The sequence below is a fragment of the Kogia breviceps genome, chromosome X (genome assembly GCF_026419965.1).
Source record: "Kogia breviceps isolate mKogBre1 chromosome X, mKogBre1 haplotype 1, whole genome shotgun sequence".
Taxonomy (NCBI): domain Eukaryota; kingdom Metazoa; phylum Chordata; class Mammalia; order Artiodactyla; family Physeteridae; genus Kogia; species Kogia breviceps.
This window is the reverse complement of record NC_081330.1, coordinates 98,398,557-98,416,676: the sequence shown is the minus strand read 5'-3', so window position 1 is coordinate 98,416,676 and position 18,120 is coordinate 98,398,557. Positions and strand designations below refer to the sequence as shown.

The window sequence follows — 18,120 nt, the reverse complement described above, 5'->3', positions numbered from 1 at the left end:
AAAGACATTGCAATGCTTGAAGTAGTTATTTCAAGACTGCAAGGAAAGGTATGTTTAAGAAACGACAATATTTTGACCATCACAAAGTATTTTAATTCTAGAAGAATTGAGAAAAATAAATTTTGCATAACCGACACACTGTGGGTTAAAAATCAGCTTTAAGAATATATAATTTAGGGGAAAGATTCATGGACTTTAGGAAAATAGATTAACATGTAAAAAATGTCTGGGTAAATCAAATGAATCCGTTTTTCCACTTCAGTTGAGATGCACAGTAAAATATGAAGCCCATACCATTTTTAATACTAACAGGATGAAGATCCAGATCAAGAGAAACAAAGATGCTATAAATGGCCAGTATATAGCATATAAAAGGAATTCGTTTTATTTCATATCATCCCATCAACCTTGAGGATGTAATCATCAGAAATTATGTGTTATTTAATTGTGTAGTCTTAACATGGGGGTGATTTGTACAAATACCGGATTTGAGAGAGTTCATTTAACAGCAACGTTTGTTTAAAAACAACAATTTAGGATTTGTAGTTGACTGCAAGATTAATATGAGCCAGCAGTGTTACAGGGTTGTCCAAAAAGCTCATGCAATTTGGGGAGCCTGACAGAAATGTAGGATCCACGGCAAAAGAAGTGATAACCTCAAGCTTCTGTGTGCTTGGAAGTACCTGTAGTTGTACTCAGTTTTGGCTCTGTACTTGGTGCACAGTCAGGAGACTCTGAACCAGTTTATGTGAGGAATGGCTAAATTAACCTAGGCAAGTTAACTTGGATAGGACTTAGGGGGATATTATAGCTGTTTTCAAGCATCTGAATGACTATCATATGGAAGGATTAAAATTGTTTACTGTGGCTCCAAAAGTCAGAATTAGGACCACTGGGTGGAAGTTACAGGAAGACAGACTTCCATTCAATGCAAGGATGAATGTTTCAATACTTAGGAGCTTTCCAAAAATGGAATGAACTGTCTCGGGACATAGTGAATTCTTTGCCACGTGAGGAATTAAACTAGAGCTCAGCCTTTTGCTGGGAATTTTATGAGAGAATTCAATCATTAGTTACAAGACTGGAGAAGTTAAGGCCCTTTCGAATTCTGAGATTCAATGATTCTGTGATTAAACTGTTCTTTGTTACCTGACCCTATGGTCAGCCTTCTAATCACAGATGAAAAATTTCAAAACTTTTCATTAGTTTTGAATTCACTAGTTCATTAAAATTAGAAGGAAAAAAATCAGTTTTCAAAACTATACTCAACTTGCAGTTTCTCATATTCTTGGAAATGATTAGAAGAAAATGCAAAACTAGAAGAAAATCTAAACACAATTTAATTTTAGAGGGCAATGTGGTAAAATAATGATTTAAAGAATACAACTATGACTCATGACTCATTTTTCAGAAGATGGTCTATGTTAATACTGCTTCGATGTTTTGGAAATAGTGAATTAAATGAAATATCCTGTGTAAAAGAGTATTATTTTGATAGTTATCATTTGTTAGGTATTTGAATTTAATACTGTTGATATTTTTCCTCTTTGTGAAGGCTGGCAGTACTTCGAGATGGAAAATATAAAGCAATGACTAGAAGATTGGTAGTCTGCAGAAGGGAGAACTAAGTAATTTGCAAAACTAAAGAACAAAACTAACAACAGGGCAGCATTCTGAACTGGAATCTACTGAAAGGAATAAATAAAACCAAATACTTGAATCTGTAATTAGCATCCACCTCTGTACACTGGTGAAGAAAGTTTCCGTTTGAACTTTTCTTCTTTTTTTTCTGGCATGGGAATTTTCTAATTATGTTTGTTTTGGCTAACAATAAAATCAGTCCGTACTCACATCTGCTTACTCTTCCCAAATACACAGATTGATGGCTTGAGTGGGACTCTTTCACAAGTGGAAAGAGGAAAACTGTGAAATTAAAAATTAGTCATAGATGTAACCTGAAAGTAGTTAATCCACACATTTTAGATTTGACTTCGTTTGGCCAGTTCAACTTTAAAAGTCACTTTGCCTCGGGCTTCCCTGGTGGCGCAGTGGTTGAGAGTCCGCCTGCCGATGCAGGAGACACGGGTTCGTGCCCTGGTCCGGGAGGATCCCACATGCCGCGGAGCGGCTGGGCCCGTGAGCCGTGGCCGCTGAGCCTGCGCGTCCGGAGCCTGTGCTCCGCAACGGGAGAGGCCACAGCAGTGAGAGGCCCGCATACCGCAAAAAAAAAAAAAAAAAAAAAAAAAAAAAAAAAGTCACTTTGCCTCAAATATCATCTTCCAATACTGTTTTAATCTTTGTAATGTTGGGTCTCTTCCCTGTTAAGTGTTGGGGATACAAAGAGTAAAAAGACAGAATCTATTATCTTAAGGGACTAAAATTCTAATTATGACTACAGAATTATTAAATTCAAAACCACATTATGGCACTTTTGTGGGTGGGTTAGGGTGAGGTGGAATGCGGTATGAAACACTGAGGATGGATTAATATTTAGTTTGAAAGTTTTACACCAGCCTGAAAGTGACGAGGTTTTGAAGGAAATTTTAAAAATAGTGTTCTTACCTCCAGCTACAAGTCCAGACTCCCCTAATTGAATAGCTACCCCAAAGCCCCCAAGTTTAACAGGTGCAGAGTTTTCCTTTGAGGCAAGGAGAACACAGTGGGGCTGAAAAGAAAAACAAACAAACAAGCCAAAGATAAGGATTAACTGAAGATGAATAATTCAATTTATACAAAACTGAATAACATGATCATATTGTAACACTTTAAAAACTCCTGGAATTACTTTGGATGCTTGAATTATTTCTCTATTCTCACTTCTGGCTGATTTCTCCAAAGACTTACCTGTTTTATCCAATATTTTTCAGGAATTATTTGTTTCCAAGACTAGGGTATGGTGCTAGGAATTACTTAGGAAGCATGGATATTCAAGACAGACATGTTTTCTGCCTTTTCATGCAATATTTTCTTCCTTTGAGTGACACTCTACATTTGTTTAAGGAAAAATATATTTTATACCTGTGTTTCTTGTTAACCTCTGACTTGACCTACAGAGCCACTGTATCTTGGCCCTTAGGGGATGTTGATGGCCCTTTCTTTGTCCACTCTCCCACCATCCTATTTCTTTTCTTTATTCATTCCACCCCCAAGTAAGAAGAGTCAGATTTAATGACTTTAACTGAGCCTGGCTCCTGAGGAATTCAGTGCTCTTCCTGGGGTCTTTTCTCTGGACCTGCCTTCCTCTCTGTGGGAATGGGAGGTGAGAAAGGAGAAGGGGGAAAGGAGACTACTTGGCTGGCCTCTAGTCCAGGGTGAAGACAAACTCCCTGAGGAGTAGCTGCTTGACCAGGGCTAAGAATCATATGCTTTGTGGTCACAATGAGAGTTTCTTTGGAGGAGCTTGTCCTCTGCATCTGCCTCTTTCTGGGACCTTGCTGGGGCTGGTGTCAGGAAAGCATTTAATTGTAGGGAACTTTGGTCTCTGCTCAAATACTATGCTCCCCAACATAACTAACATTACATATGCTATGACCTGTTCTTAAAATACCAGTTAGTGAAAAAGGCAAGCCTCTTCAGGTTTGGAAGATAAAAGTATTTTTTATTCTGTCCTATACTTGCTCATACATAAAATGACACAGTTTTAGTTCAGGTTTAGCCTACATGAGAGTGGGCATGAAGAGACCTGTGCAATAAAACTCTGAGCTGGTACACCCGGAGAGATGTTTGATGGATACGCAAAAGTGGGAGGGATCCTTACTCTGCCCAATGAAAGCATCAGGGTTCCACTTTGGAAGTTACTTTCTGTCCAAGGCTGTTTAAAGACCTTTACGATAGATCTAGCACAAAGAAAGATGAGCCCTTGAACATAAATGTATGTATGAGTGTGTATGGGTTAGAGAAAGAGAGGAGAGAAAAAGCAAGTGTACATGAATGGTGAGCAAAGTGCAGGAAGACACAAAGTAGCCAGAAGGGTCTATGGAAGAACAAGCAAACCTTTATAGAAACCAACTGATAAAGAGTGCTCTCCCTTAATGAGAACTTTCGGCTGGTTCAAGTAGAGATCAATGACAACAGACCTGAAGAAAAAAGCAATAGCCCTAACATCATTCTAGTGTGGGGCACAGCAAATGAACCAGCCTAGAAAAGGATGGCCATGATGCAGAAGAAGAAAATACAAACTAGACCCAGACAGGGTCTCCTGGCCAGTGTCTTCATCACCTTCTTAGGAAGGAGTAGTAGAAGCTTAAATCAGAATCCCAGAGTATATACTTTATATAGTTTGTTGACTATATTTATGCTTAAGTTAATGTTACACTGAGATCTATGTATCCATCAGAGCGTGGATTCAGTCACTCTCAACAAACCTTTAAGTAAGGTAAGTCATAAAACTGGAACTTAAGATAGAGAATAAAAAAAGAAACCAACATATGTAAATGAATACAAGACTAGGTAGTGTTAAGTGCTATGAGGTAAAATTAGGCTGGTAGGGAAGTAGGTGTGACAGGTTTGAAGACTAGGGAGCTGCTATTTAGTAAGAGAAGGGGTGTCAGAGAAGGCCTCTCTAATAGGGTAATATGTGAACACAGACCAGAATGAAGTCGCAGAGCAAACCACATGGAAGCAAGATCTTGGTGTGGAGGATAATAAGTACAAAGGCTCAGAGGCACGAAGGGGGTTGGTATGTTTGGAGAAGAGTAAAGAAGCCAGTGTGTTGGGAAAGGAATGAACAAAGGGAAGAGTGGTGGGAAATGCGATTCAGATGATCAAAGACCCTATGGTCTAGGGTTTTGAAGTCAAGGCCAGAACTCTGGGTTTTAGGCTGAGCAAGATAGAAAACCACTGGAAAGTTTTGAGCAGGAGAGCATTTAGATGAGTTTTAGGTTTTGAAAGGATCACTTGAGCTGCTGCGTGGAGAAGAGATTGCAAGGGCACAAGAGTGGAAGAAAGGAGACCAGGTAGGAGGCTTCTGCGGTTGTCTATAATGATTTATAGATTTTTAATATTTTTGATGTGTTTTAATCAATTGAAGTCATTATTCATTTTGATGCTCGAATTGTCCTGTTTTTGGCCAGTGAGAGCCCCTACTTAAGTCAGCTTTTATGTCCTTTTGTAAGACTCTAGGAGTCTGATAACTTCCTTGCTTTCAGGCACAAGGTGTTCAAGGCTTGTCTTGTTCATTTCTTGCCCCAGAATTGGAACTGGCCATTTCTCCAAACAGCCCCATTTCTGTTTAGTGGGTAAAAGATTTAAATCCACAATATGGATATTAGGTATTGCTATTAGGTTATTGCCGCTTCGACTCTTCAAGTGGACATAGCTAAAAATTACGTATTTTTTAGAAGGAAAAAAATAAATCAATTCATACTGATGCTTCTTCCTACTCAATTATAGTTTTTAATTTTACTTCTTTGATTTTGTCAGATAATGTTGGTACCTAATGACATTAACATAATCATTCATCTGCTTTTTCCTTTAATGTGTGTGTATAAAAGTTTCAAAATAACAACATTTCCATTACCAGTAACAACAAAACCACTGTATGCTGTTTAGGATTTCTTCGTGATTCTTTTTGTCAGAGATGTATCAAAATACTGTTATACTATTCAACAAAGTAAGAAATCATGAGTCTATGCTGATGTAAATAAATAAGTAAATGAATGGGGAGAAGGAAAAGCTTTCCTTTAAGTAGAAAATCAATTCATAAATGTAGAATAAATTCAGGCATTAGAAAATCACCATTTGGCAGTTATCATCATAATAACTGAGTCAGATAAGAACCAGCAAAGGGTTCTAACTAGTGGGTGAAAGCTTGAAGAGTGACAGGATGTTTGTATAATCTCAGAGTAGCTCCCCACAGGATACTTACTAACTACAAAAGGTAAAATGTTAACGTATGGGGAATCTGAGTAAAGGGTGTCTGGAATTCCTTGTACTTTTCTTGTACAATAACTTTTCTGTAAATCTAAAATTATGTAAAATGAAAACAAAACAAAACAAACCACCCTATTTTAAAGTCACTTGAAAGAATTCTCCTTGTGGTTATACTTTCAATTTGTTACATAGTGAGGCCAATTTGTTTTAATTAGATTTTGACTTAATTTGGTGTTTTAATTATACAAAACATGTACACAAAGTTCCAAAGGCAAAACCATAAACAAATACCTTTCAGAGAGGCCTAGCTTTTGTCCCCTCTCCTCGTGCCCAATTTCTCTCCCCTCATTGGCATTAGTTTTTGGTTGGTTTTGTTTTGAAAATGAGACAATACATACAAATCCTCAAAATTTTCACATAACAGCACGTGCATTAGATGACTCCATAGCATTACCTAGACATCTTCAGGGAGGTTTGTTTTTTTGTTTTGTTTTTTTAAAGAGAGACATTTGCGTGCTGATGGGAAAGATCCTGTAGAAAGGAAAAAACAATCCCAGAAGAGAAAGGGGATGGGATATAATATGCAATTGGGAAGGGGGTTGGCCCTAGTGACAGCGAAGAAGGCAGGATACAGGTGCACCTGTAGATGCAGGCAGATGTGGATGTAAGAAGATGAGGAAGTTCTCTTCTGAGCACTTCTATTTTCCACTTACTTGAAATAAAAAGTGATCAGCAGGTGGGAGTGAGGAAGAGAGGGGGTTATTGGCAGAAGAGTGAAGGTGTGAAAAGGGTTTTCAAAGAACATGAAAATGAACTAAGACAGTGGTTGGTAAACTTTAGTATCATAATCACACAGATCTGCTGGCCTACATCCCCAGAGTTTCTGACTCATAAGGTCTGGGATGAGCTTAAGGATGTGCATCTCTAACAAGGTCCTGAGTGATGGGTTTTTTGTTTGTTGTTTTTTTGTCCTGAGTGATGTTGATGCTACTGGTCTAGGAGCCATGCTTTGAGAACCACCAGACTAAGGAAATATAGCAGGACTGTTGGCAGCATAGTGGCCCACTTGAGGTTTGTGGTCATGAGTTTGAAGCAAGACCAATCAGCACTATTCTGTGTTTGTACCCAGCAGTCCTCATTTTAGCTGGTGAGGTTCAGGCCTGGAGCAGGTGGTGAGCTGAATTTAACAAGGGTTGGGATCTAGATAAAGAGAGGCCGGTAATATCATAAACGGATGGCACCAAACAAGCATATCCATTTATTTCTTCTTTTCTACTTCTATCTTTTGTATAAGTAAAAAGCTAAGATATCAACAGAGTTCGAGGAAGGGGAAGGGTGAGCAGAAGAGGATGTATGGGAATAAGCTGAGAACACCAAAACAAAAAGCAGAAAGTTCAGAATGAACAGGAAAAAGCTCATATAAAGGAAGAACTAAGAAAAGCTTACATTCAAATCTGGTCACAGTAGGATCATCAGGGAACTGAAGATTAAAACAGAATTAGTGTTTTGAAAAGGGATGGCTTAGGTGTGGAAAAATAGCTAGCATGATAAAAATTTTATATTAGATTTTATGAAATAGAACATACAATAGATAAACATTATGAAATAGAACATAAATAGATAAATTTAGTCATTTAAATAAATCCTGCCAGGATCCCGAAAAGATATTTGCACACCCATGTTTATTGCAGCATTATTCACAAGAGTCAAGAGGTGGAAGCAACCCAAATGTCCACTGACAGAGAATGGATAAAGAAAATATGGTATATACATACAATGGAATATTATGTAGCTTGAAAAAGCAGGAAATCCTGTCACATGGCACAACATGAGTGAACCTCAAGGATATTATGCTAAACGAAATAAGCCCATCATAAAAGGACAAATACTGTACGCTCTGACTCAAATGAATTACCTAGAGTAGTCAAGAATCATAGAAAGTAGAAAGGTAGTTGCCAAGGGTAGGGGAAGAGGGAGAGGGGGCTAATGTTTAGTGGACACAGAGTTTCAGTTTGGCAAGATGAAAAATTTCTATATATAAACACAATAATAAGTATATTTAACAGTACTGAACAATATACTTTATAAAGTATAAATATAACAATATAAGTATACTTGCACAATATAAATATACTTAACACTACTGAACTGTACATTTTAAAAGTTAAGATAGTTAATTTAATGTTATGTATTTTTTTAACAACACACACACACACACACACACACACACACACACACACACACACACACACACAATTCCTCCTAGACCAATACAGTAATCATCTTCCTTCTCATAAGTTCTAGAGTGAAGTAAGAGCTACAAAATATTTTTATTCTGGCAATTTAAAAACATTCTGTCCCATGTGTCATATTTATAACAAACTAAAAGCTCTGGAGGATATGATGTTTAGCAGAGTGTATGTACCCAGAAATAATTAGAATGTTAGATAAAGCCCAATGAGTTAAATATTATTTAGTGTAAAGTAAACAAAGCTACAGGGTAACAATTATGGGGAGGATAATAACTAACTTTTCTTCATTTCAGATGACAACAAAAAAGAAGAAATGACATTAAACTGCAGGGCCAACAGTTACATAGATGGACAGATAGTGGTTAAATATTGGACTAGGACCTAAAAAAAAACCCCTGCAGAATTACTTCATTATTTTCTTTAAAATATAGGAGATATTTTAATTTACTTGGGAGAGTTCATCATGGTGCTAAAAAGGAGAGAATACTATCACAAATTTCATCTAATCCTAAAATTATAAGATTGTTTTAGAAAATAAATCCAAGATCTTAAGGGAATACATGAAAATATACTAAAATAACACACAGATCAAATAAACCTTTTAAAAATTAAATAATAAAATAATTCATTACTCATGTTACTATAATGCAATACAGGTGTCGACTTAAAAAAAATGCACAACGTGAGAGTTGCGAGTTACGTTTTATTTGGGGCAAAATGAGGACTGCAGCCTGGGAGACAGCATCCCAGATAGCTCTGAGAAACTGATCCAAAGAGACAGGGAGGAAGGTCAGTGATTTTGGTGAAGGGGGAATACATACAATCAAGCACATATTTTTTACAGAAGGTTTCTGCTAGTCTCGTGCAGGTTACTGCTAGTCATCAGGAGCAGACGTCACCAGGAAGGATTTTAGTGCTTCTCTAGATATGAGGAGAGACAAGAATTGGGCTCACACAATTGTCTCCTGAAAATATCTAACTATCTGAAGCCCTGTTCTGCCAGTTTTTCCCAGAGCACAGAGTGCCTCATTTCAGCTCTCCACCCTGAACTCCTTTCAGGGCGTGTTGAAAGTCAGCAGCTGCAGCAGCACATGATTTAATCCTTGTAGAGGTAGATGGCAAGTGCCAATGGAAAATACCAATTTTTTGTTGACACAGGAATGCCATTTTATGTGATTGTTAGTTTCTAAAATGAATCCAGAAAGAAAGAGAAATTAAATGCTTGTGCTTTAGAAGTACACATAGCATATTATGTATCATTAGTTAGGAAAAACAGAAAAATGCATATTTCTGCTTAGAATTTATAAACTTTATGCGGGGGGGGGGAGGGGAAACTTTTCACAATTGTCAAAGTGGAAGGTATTCATAGAAAAGATATAAATAATTTCTTAAAGTTAAGTGTTGGTTAAGCTTAAAGATAAAGTTGTTGCATAGTGGTAGGGTTTTCTTTAATATTTTCACAAGGAGTCTAAGGGTTTTCATATTGAAAAAAGAAAGAAAAGAGAAAAAAACACACCTACCACCACATGCAAATATAAAAAATAAAAAGACAACCCCAACCAATTGCACCACAACCGGATGGAGGAACCCAGCTGACACACCAAGACGAGTCTCTGTGTCTAGGGAATCTTGGGGTTCAGCTCCTTTTACTTCAAGAGAGCCTGAACTGTGAGTATGCCTTGATTTCAACTTTATAAATGATCCATTTTTTAAAGTTACATTGTGATTATCTGAGTAATATAAATGAAACCTGCTTCATGGTGACTAGCAACACTTTGCTTCTAGAAACCTGAGTAAACTGAATGATACCTCTGCTGTGACTTGACTTAAAATGAGGCTGTCTTCTTAGTTACTTGAAGTACTTTAGGACATGAGATATTTACACTCATACTATCAATACTGTCACATTGTTTATACTGTATTTTGTATACTGCCACAAAGACTTGCAGATCTACTTGAATCAATTAAAAGTTATTTTCATATGCAACAAATTTTATTTCCAGTTTATTATAAGTGATCTGTAACTTATTAACTTTATTAAGTTATGCTGACTCCCTATTTTCAATAATAGTATTTTCTTTATTACATGATTTCTATTTTATGGTAATTTACCAGACCAATTAAATTTTAAGTTTCGTGTTTCAGAAGTTAATATGGTGAATATTAGAGAAAAGAAAAAGCAAAATACACTTTAGTGAATTCACTTAAAATTAAAAAATGTTTTAGCCACAGTTAAATTGATAACAAAAGCTAATGTACTACTAATAATATTCTTTCCAAAGTAACATGCTTTCAATTTTCACTTTGTATGCAGAAATTAGTGCAATTTTTAAAGCATGGCCTGAATGATTCAGTGATTATCAAGTCAAGCTACAAATGTAAACGGCTGCTACCACTGCCAACTAGGTATGTATTTTAACACAGCAATGTGATGTTTTCACAAACAGACCCAAACTGCATTTAAAAAGTTTTTGCTCATTGGAGGCCACAGTGGAATCTGTCGGGTCCTGCCCTCTAATACAGAAACTCCTGTAGGAGCCAGTTGAAAAATTACAGGCAAGGGGAGGGTGGTGCTGGTGGGTACAATGCAGCACTAATACAGGGTTGCGAACTGCAGGATTTGTCAAGTAACGACATTAAAAACCATTAACCATCTATCAGAAAACCACTGTGACCACTTCACACCAGTCACAACTAATGTCCACTGGGAAACTGGTCCCTATGTGAATGCAGTGGTTTGTTTCTATCTTCACTGGCCATTCTTAACAAATCAAGTAAGTAGTTTTTAAAACATCAGTAAATGGCCTTAGGAACAGCGTAAAGGAGGCAGAAATCAGCCATTAATTAAGTTCCAAACAGAATCTAATCTGTTAATTCGTTAATAAATGACTGAACACTAGCCATTCAATACAGAGTTCTAAATGACAGCTACTACTACTATTTAAACAAATACATTGTTCTCTTTGAGCTTGAAAATAAAGCAAAACCAGAAAGGTTTATTGGTGATCTTGTACAACTATTATTTATTTATTTTATTTGCAGATTAGAGCTGAGGCAAATGGTTTCAGGCTACATGCTTTGGGCTAATGGCTTTCTAGAAACATCTTATGACAATCAGGCCTAGAAATAAGTTTGAAAAGATATGCTCTGGGGGATATGCTGAACATTCTGATGAATGATTTGTGATTCTGTAAACTCTGGACTTACTTACTTACTATAATGACATAGCAAATAAAAAGGTTAGTACCTTTTCCAAAGAGGTAAAGCTAGATGACAATCTTTTCTTAAAATCGCTAATGTGGATAATGCTAAAGGAATTATGTCAAAATGCCGCTGACAGAACTCATCATTAATAAAGAAAATGCTGATCATATGTGATTAGGAGGAGTGAGGTTTGGTGAAAAGGATCATGGGCTCTAAAAGCTAGACGGATCTGAGTCTCAACTTGGGTACAGACATTTAAGAGCTGTGTGGTCATGGGTAACAATCATAACATCTTTATCTTTCATTAATACCTACCTCACAAAGTTATTATAAGGATTATGTAAATGAAATAATATAAATGTGCTTAACACACTGTCTGGTACACAGCATATGCTACATAAATATTAGTTACTGGTTCAGTCATCTAGCTCAAGGGTTCAATTCTGACTGCACATTAGAATCCCCTGAGGAGCTTTTAAAGGAAACCATTGGGGGATGGAGCCAGGCATCAGTATCTTTAAAAAGCCCTCAAGAGGATTCTAATATGCAGCCGGGATTGAGAGCCACTGAGAGTCTCTTCTACAAAGTATCCAACTGTGGTAGTCTCAAAAAATCTTCCCTGGTAAAACCTTATTGCCTCCCCAAATAGATTGTTTCATTCTAAAAAAGCATTTCCTTAAAAGCAGGCAACATCTGTCTCTGCATTTTTACTCAGTGGTCCTTCTGCTTTCAGAAGACATACATCAGGAGGTGAAATCCTTTTCTCTCTCCATGGCCTTGAAAGTGTTCACATCTCTAGGTGCCTGTTTCCTTCCACTTGCTCCTCTGACATGATTTGGGCTCTTCCCCCCACTGGCTCTGTGGCCTTTTTTAAGTGTGCTGCTGAGTATGAAACACTGTATTCCAGGTGGAACACTACCAGCTTAGGACAGTACCGATTAGTAGTGACAATCTTCGTTTAAGACACTCCATAGGTATGAAGTCAAAGACAGGTTAGTTTTTGCTGCAGCCACATCACACTGCGGACACAGCAACTGCAGTCAATTGCAATTGTATTTTTGCTCATATAGCTAAAGCCCTTCCTGTACTTGAAGTTTATTTTAATATCCACATGTAGGACTTTACATACTTTTCTACTAAATTCCCTTTTTCATTCAACAGCATTTATTGTGCTAAACACTTGGTACACAGAGGCAAACAAAACAGACTTGTTTCCTAACCCTAATGGAGTTTAAAATATAGCAATGGAGAAGAAAAAAAAAACCAAACAAAAACTCTATGACCTTTAAAGTCATTTCAGCTGTCTGAGCTCTCAAAATCGTGTCACCTGTCATGCCTCAGCTCACTTTCATCAGTGGCTATGTTTCTACCTGAGCCTCAGCCAGTTCCCTATGTGACCATACAACACAGATCCCTCTACAGGGGCCCTTCTCCTCTTCCTGGTAATTTACATTGCATTATCAGCTCCATTTTTGGCAGCCTGCCATTCTTCCTGGATTGCCCTTTCCTTTTTTAGAATTTCAGATCACCAGAAACATGCGTGTAAGTTTCTACAAGCTTTGTGAAATCTGTCTCCGTGCAGTTGAGACACATGACAGACTAGGCTCAGTCCTCTTGCCTCCCTCCCTCCGCTGTCCCCAGCTCTGGGGACAGGCTCTTACCAGGGATTACATAACTTCCTCTTCACCAGTCAGTTCCTCTACCAAGATTCAATTTCCCCCCTTGACAAAATTTTAAACAGGAATTTCACACTCTACTAAAATGGTTTCTTCTTGATCAAATTATAGGTAGCTTTAAGAAAGGCTAAGTTCTTCCAAATGCTTTTCTCTGTGTATAAGGTCAAATCAGGAAATTAATTATGGTAATTCAAATCCACTGTACAGCATTCAAAGTTTAAATGCACACTCCTGAAAAAATATTTACTGAGAGCAGGGTCTCTGTCATTTTCACCTTCGTTTTCCAAGCAGTACTTAGCCAAGTGTGAGATATTCACTAAAACAAAATTAATCAAAAGGTGGTTGTTTTTTTTTTAAAGCTAACTGTCATTGAACACTTGTTATGTTCCAGGGTATACATAACACTTGGTATGTTCCAGTTTTGTTGTTTGTAGAATGCATTTTTCCATTTCTACAAACAAAAAAAACCTAAGGCTTAGAAAAGACTAAGTTGTTGGCTGAAGGTCACAGGTTAGTTAGGTCTGATTTTGATAACCTTGCCCTGAATGTCTTTATGACACCTGCTAAGAAGCTTCTGTAAAGAAATAGGGAAGTCACTCTAAGAAAGCAATGTGACAAGACCCCCTGGAATCCTCTCCTCACATCTCTTTATGATGGCATCTCAGACTGAGCTCTTCACAGCAGCCAATGCCCAGCAAAGAGCCAGTAACAAATAGCACTGCTAACATTCTCTGCTGCCACAAACAAGTGGAATTCACACACTATTTTACAAACAGTCTCACATGACCTAGCCCACAGAATATTTCAGCTGCAGTTACTTCCTTCCAAAATCTTGGATTACACATCCTCGTTCCCATCTACATTATCACTCTATGTTCTATGCTTCTAGGTCAAGGAGACTCTCCAAGGTGCCTAACTGGCGGCTGTCACCACCTGACTTGGTTTTGTTTGGCTACTTTGCTCTCCTGTGCAGTGTTACGAGCCTGCCTAATGAGGCAAGTGCTGTGCTCTATTGGTCTGTTACGGTAATTGCATGCTCCCATGGGCAAGTGATTTTAATACGCTCAACTTGGTGTTAGGTTGAAAAGGAAGAAATTTAAGACCATTTCCCCTATTCCCACCAAGGAATGAGAGACTGCCACAGTTTATCTGTCACATACCATGTGGCAACACGTGTCAAAATGAATGAATGCCACCTATGAGGGAAAGAGTCAAGGCACGAAGCTGGACAGGGGCCAGCAGTGGGCCCAGCTCACTCATGTCTGTAACTACCTTTAGGAAAACTGACACTCATCTTTGAAAAATATGAGCTGTCATTTCACCTCCATCTCTATTCCCATAAAAACTGTCCTAAGAAAAGATGATTCCATAGTTCAGATATTTATTTTAATATAATAAATGAAACAAACCTTGAACATTTATCATAGCATAGAAAAGGTTAGAGCAGGACATTCCACAAGATTCTACTATATGTGCTGCTTGTTTTGTGATACCATAGTGCTGCTACATATGTTGTGTAGATATCCAAATGGTCCAAAGTAGGATAAAAGGAAAGGTTCTCACAATGTCTGAAAATAAATCATTTACTATTTGTGCTTTGAGCTAAAGTAATTGTTATTAAAATAACAAGTGACTCACTCAATGTTTGGCATTCTGTTGCAGGAGAAATCTGAAGACATAAAAGCTACAGTCAAGGAACATGTCATTTAGCACCTTCACTTTTTGATCCCTACAGAAGACAACGAGAAGTCAGATGGTAACAATGACAACAACTTCAGTCAGCAGCTGGCCTTGCTCCTCCCAGGGAGTGCACTTTATAACTAATCACAGCGTCCAATGGCCATACAACTTCTCAGGAGCCTCAAATTTTACTGCCTGTTCCATGGATGAAAAATTACTCTCTAATGTGTTAACAACATTCTACTCTGTTATTTTCATCTTGGGCCTCGTTGGAAACATAATTGCCCTCTATGTATTTCTGGGTATCCACCGCAAAAGAAATTCCATTCAGATTTACCTACTCAACGTAGCCATTGCAGACCTCTTACTTATCTTCTGCCTCCCTTTCCGAATAATGTATCACATTAACCAAAACAAGTGGACACTAGGTGTGATTCTTTGCAAGGTTGTGGGGACACTATTTTACATGAACATGTACATTAGCATTATTTTGCTTGGATTCATCAGTTTGGATCGCTACATAAAAATTAATCGGTCTATACAACAACGGAAGGTGATAACAACCAAACAGAGTATTTATGTTTGCTGTATAGTATGGATAATTGCTCTTGCTGGATTTTTAACTATGATTATTTTAACCCTTAAGAAAGGAGGTCATAATTCCACAATGTGTTTCCATTACAGAGATAAGCATAATGCAAAAGGAGAAGCAATTTTTAACTACATTCTTGTGGTAATGTTCTGGCTAATTTTCCTACTAATAATCCTTTCATATATTAAGATTGGCAAGAATCTATTGAGGATTTCTAAAAGGAGGTCAAAATTTCCTAATTCTGGCAAATATGCCACTACAGCCCGGAATTCCTTTATTGTGCTTATCATTTTTACTGTATGTTTTGTTCCCTATCATGGCTTCCGATTTGTCTATATTTCTTCACAGCTAAATATGTCGTCTTGCTATTGGAAGGAAATCGTTCACAAAACCAATGAGATCATGCTGGTTTTCTCATCTTTTAATAGCTGTTTAGATCCAGTCATGTATTTCCTGATGTCCAGTAACATTCGCAAAATAATGTGCCAACTTCTTTCTAGACGGTTTCAAGGGGAAGCGAGCAGGAGTGAAAGCACTTCAGAATTTAAACCAGGATACTCCCTGCATGATACATTTGCTGCAGCTAAAATTCAGTCTACTTCTTAAAGCACTTACAGTAAACATATTAAAAAGGATGATAAAATACAGCCTAATTCCTTGAAGAACAAAAAATTATGAAACAAAGCTCTAGCATTTACAAAGCTTAGATCCTCCCAAAGTTCTTTGCTTATTTGTGATATTTCATTTGCTTAATTACAAAATATTTTAAGTGTAAGCTTACACTCATCACTAGATTTTAAATCTGTATATAAAATCTTTTAGGCTGACACTGTTAACATAGATTATAAAATTAAATGAAATTTATGGTTTTAACCACAGAATAATTAAAGAAAATGTTATAGTTTCTCAAGTCACTAAAGTAGCTATCCAAAATCAAGTACCTAATACTAATTTAAAGTGTGCTTAAAAGTTAACTGATTTGAGGACCGACTTAAAATGTCAGAAAATATATGTTCATTGTCATTTAAAAAGCTTGTATAATTTGCCACTGTATTCATTTATGTCTAAACCTCTATTAACAGATGAAATAATAAAATTTTAATAAATGAAATCACCCACTATCTATCACTGCTTAGTACAATAGGTGAGCTAAAATTCAAGAGCCTAGTGACAGTACTTAAGACTGCACCTTACTTAAAACAGATTTATAAACAATTCAGCCATCTTGGACCATACACTTTGATAAAGCAAAATTGAAGATGTGTACACCCTATGATCCAGCAAGTCCACTACTAGGTATACATCTTACAGAACCACTCAAACATGTATACAAGAAAACATGTGTAAAGATGCTCAGTGACCTACTGCTCACAATACTAAACAAATGTAAACAACCTAAGTATGAGTATGCATCAGCAAAGGAATGGAGAAAAAAACTTCATCTGCATGCATCAACGTGGAGAATTGGCAAAAATAATGTTGAATAAAAAACCAAAAACTGCAAAGGGGTATGTACCCTATGAAATCACTTAAGTAAAATACAAAACCACATAAAACAATACCATATTCTTTACAGATCTATACATATGCAATAAAAATATAAAACATATGTCATAATATACACAAACATATATACCAACTTAAGGTTAATGGTTACATGTGGAGAGATTTGAAGCAAACATGGCAAAATATTAATAATGTCTATTAAACCTGTGTGGTAATACATGGGTATTTGTTATATAATTTTTGGTATATATCTGAGTGTTTGAAATATTTCATAACAATAAAGAAAACCTGTAGGTTAGAATTAAAAGGAAAAAATTCCGAAATTTTCATGTATGTTCAAAAATAACTAGAGAGTAAGCTCTAAGAGAAAGGGCCCTTATTCGTATTTTTAAACAAATTATCTTATTGAAGTATAGTTGATTTACAATGTTGTGTTAATTTCTGCTGTACAGCAAAGTGATTCAGTTATACATATATATATTCTTTTTCATATTCTTTTCCATTATGGTTTACCACAGGATATTGAATGTAGTTCCCTGTGCTATACAGTAGGACCTTGTTGTTTATCTATTCTATATATACTAGTTTGTATATGCTAATCCCAAACCCCCAATCCAGCCCTCCCTCATCCCAAGGGCAACCCCCTTGGCAACCGCAAGTCTGTTCTCTATATCTGTCAGTCTGTTTCTCTATCGTAAATTCATTTGTGTCATAGTTTAGATTCCACATGCAAGTGATATTATATGGTATTTGTCTTTCTGTTTCTGACTTACTTCCCTTAGTATGATAATCTCTAGGTCCATCCATGTTGCTGCAAATGGCATTATTTTATTCTTTTTTTAATGGCTGAGTAGTATTCCACTGTGTGTGTGTGTGTGTGTGTGTGTGTGTGTGTATGTGTATATACCACATCTTCTTTATCCATTCATCTGTCGATGGACATTTAGGTTGTTTCCATGTCTTGGCTATTGTGAATAGTGCTGCTATGAACATAGGGGTGCATGTATCTTTTTGAATTATAGTTTCCTCTGGATATATGCCCAGGAGTGGGATTGCTGGATCATATGGCAATTCTATTTTTAGTTTTTTGAGGAACCTCCATACTGTTTTCCATAGTGGCTGCCCCAATTTACATTCCCACCAAGAGTGTAAGAGGGTTCCAAAAGGGCCCTCACTGACTACCCAGAGCATAGTTGCATTGCCTGGCACAAAGAAGATCAATACATATTTGTTGAATAACTGAATGAACGAGTGAATGAATGTATGGATGAACGAGAAGGGAAGGAGAGAGGGAAGGAGTGCTTAACAGAACTGAAAAAGTCGGTTATTTTCAGAGTCA

At 37.0% G+C, this 18,120-nt stretch overlaps 2 protein-coding genes across 21 annotated transcripts in view; one reads left to right on the top strand and one right to left on the bottom strand.

The window, feature by feature from the left end:
• Positions 1 to 18,120, bottom strand: part of CASK (calcium/calmodulin dependent serine protein kinase) — a 401,244-nt gene that overhangs the window by 139,850 nt on the left and 243,274 nt on the right. For 18 of the 19 annotated variants that reach the window (XM_067022830.1, XM_067022831.1, XM_067022834.1 and 15 more), the window contains exon 6: positions 2,563 to 2,665. The exons of the other annotated variant lie outside the window; for it this stretch is intronic. In XM_067022830.1, the coding sequence (XP_066878931.1) occupies positions 2,563 to 2,665 (103 nt within the window). The remainder of the gene's footprint in view (positions 1 to 2,562; positions 2,666 to 18,120) is intronic. 19 annotated transcript variants of the gene reach the window in all.
• Positions 9,601 to 16,945, top strand: GPR34 (G protein-coupled receptor 34). Of its 2 annotated transcripts, XM_067022843.1 has the most exons (4): positions 9,602 to 9,791; positions 10,438 to 10,529; positions 13,893 to 13,998; positions 14,666 to 16,945. In XM_067022843.1, the coding sequence occupies exon 4, from the start codon at positions 14,757 to 14,759 to the stop codon at positions 15,879 to 15,881; it is 1,125 nt and encodes a 374-aa protein (XP_066878944.1). In that variant the 5' UTR covers positions 9,602 to 9,791; positions 10,438 to 10,529; positions 13,893 to 13,998; positions 14,666 to 14,756; the 3' UTR covers positions 15,882 to 16,945. The 2 variants fall into 2 exon arrangements, with proteins under 2 accessions (XP_066878945.1, XP_066878944.1); XM_067022844.1 differs by lacking the exon at positions 13,893 to 13,998 and having other exon boundaries at positions 9,601 to 9,791.